Source organism: Phanerochaete carnosa, assembly GCF_000300595.1.
Source record: "Phanerochaete carnosa HHB-10118-sp unplaced genomic scaffold PHACAscaffold_171, whole genome shotgun sequence".
Classification (NCBI taxonomy): domain Eukaryota; kingdom Fungi; phylum Basidiomycota; class Agaricomycetes; order Polyporales; family Phanerochaetaceae; genus Phanerochaete; species Phanerochaete carnosa.
In genome coordinates this window covers 4,280-6,302 of record NW_006767798.1, presented here as the reverse complement: position 1 = coordinate 6,302, position 2,023 = coordinate 4,280, and the positions used below count along the sequence as shown (strand labels likewise).

General features: G+C 51.7%; 1 protein-coding gene across 1 annotated transcript; it reads right to left on the bottom strand.

Annotated features, from left to right (window-relative positions):
• Positions 1–61: 61 nt before the first annotated feature.
• Positions 62–1,959, bottom strand: PHACADRAFT_202223 (glycoside hydrolase family 38 protein; the record flags this gene model as incomplete). The annotated part of the gene is made up of 11 exons (XM_007402461.1): positions 62–84; positions 147–155; positions 211–313; positions 366–446; positions 496–517; positions 570–697; positions 749–832; positions 889–947; positions 1,003–1,079; positions 1,131–1,541; positions 1,589–1,959. The coding sequence occupies 11 exons, from the start codon at positions 1,957–1,959 to the stop codon at positions 62–64; spliced, it is 1,368 nt and encodes a 455-aa protein (XP_007402523.1).
• Between the last annotated feature and the right edge of the window lie 64 nt (positions 1,960–2,023).

The window sequence follows — 2,023 nt, the reverse complement described above, 5'->3', positions numbered from 1 at the left end:
TCGTACACCATGCCACTATGCCGTTGGTCAGAAGAGGCGAAAACAAGAGTATGGATAGTCCTTACATGGCAGATCCAGGGAGGACTGATTCGCAGGGGTCGATCAGCCTAACAAACTTCGAGTGGATGCATGACCTTGCAACTTACCATCATGGACTATGGCAGCCGTCAGTACATCTCTCGCGAACTATGAGATCATGACGGTACTTACATTGGTTCAACAGCACCTTCTCCCAGCAGACATCAATCTTAGCCTTGGGATATTCGTAATCATGCTTGTGGTATCTGTACAACGATGCGAGCGTTGCCACGTGCTTCGGCAGTGCATCAGCTATCTGAACTTCACCTGGTAAGAAGGGGACATACCTCGACATCTCGGAGGAGAATCTCAGACTTGCGGTTGCCCTTTTTGATCGAGCCATGGCTGGTATAGGTGCCTCGATGGAACTACAGCGCTATGGTCAGCTCGACAGCATGTAAAGGGAAACTAGCTCACCTCGAGGTACAGTTCACCGTTCCTACAGACAATCCCTGAGTACTGCAACTGATCTACGATCCGTAGAAACATACCAAGTCGGTAAGTCGGTGCCCGCATTAGACTCTTCCAGAACCTTATCAAAGAAGTCTTCCACCAATGGGCCCATGATCACCGGAGGAAGTTCGCGCGAGTTATTACTTGCAGCGCGAATGCGACGGAGCTGTATCAGCCAGATTAAAAACATCCAGCGCGGCCATCAGTGGACACATACGTTGTCGAGCATCTTGGGCAGCGGGCCCCCTCCACCGTCACCATTGCCGAAAACGAGCAAAGCCTTATCTGACGACTCAAGATTCTGACATCGTATGTCCGAGTTAGCAGCATTTAAAAACTGGATGGATCTATTCGTACCTTGTGATTTGTTACTCCCTTGTTGATATCGTTAACAGTAGCCTGGGCGGTGTAAGTATCTGGGCGAAGTAAGTCGCAGGGAAAAAAATGAAATGCCGAACGTAAGCTACGCACCGACGGGCGTCATATGACACAAGACTTGTGTACCGTCAATACCAACCCAATTGAAGGTCGAGTGAGGGAAAACATTACTATCCGAGCGTCAGTTGAGCTACATGTGCGCGCTCAGCAAGAGAACTTACATGTTATTCCAAGAAAGTTTCTGCGTGAAGAAATACTTCATGCCAGCCAGGCGCATCAGCTGTGGATATGCTCCAGTCAGGCCGAATGAGTCGGGCAGCCATGCCGTCTCGCAGCGCTTGCCAAAGCGGGTCTCGAAGTAGCGTTGACCGTGGGTGAACTGGCGGATGAGAGCCTCACCAGAGGGCATGTTCGCGTCGTTCTCGACCCAGGCGCCTCCGACAAGGTGAAACGTGCCGGCTTTGACCTTCTCACGTACGCGCTCGAACAACGGCGGATAGAGCTCCTCGAGCCACTTGAACTGTTGCGCCTGGCTACACGTAAAGCGATGCTCAGGATAGCGCTCCATCAGATCGACCTGCGTCGACCAAGATCGTGCCACCTTTTGCTGAGTCACGCGATACGGCCACAGCCTATGCGAACGTCAGTAAGATCATCAGGATGTGCATATCACACCTACCAAGCAGTGTCGATGTGACAATATCCGATACCCCAGACTTGGTGACGATCCGTGCCCTCATCGTAGATCTTCTCCCCTTTCTTCTCCCAGCCTTCGCCGAAGACCTCTTCTGCCCTCTTGCGTGCTTTCTTCACACTCGCTAGATCCTTGTTGTCGAAAATGTTCATGATTTCATTTGCAGCGACCAACGCCTTGTTTTGCAAACCGGTGTTCCCAGTCAATGTCTCTGAGATCTCCTTCAATGTGTTGAAATCGGCAAGCAAGCCCCAAGCATCCATGTTGGGCACCACGAGGTCCGCCGACGCGAGGCCAAAGAATCTGTTCATGTCCGGTGGAGCAATGGTGTCCCCATTCCATGGGACACCGAACATGCCGTTGCAGCTGGATTCGATCACGATGGAGTACGTGCCCTTCTTCACTGCACTTGCTGGTATA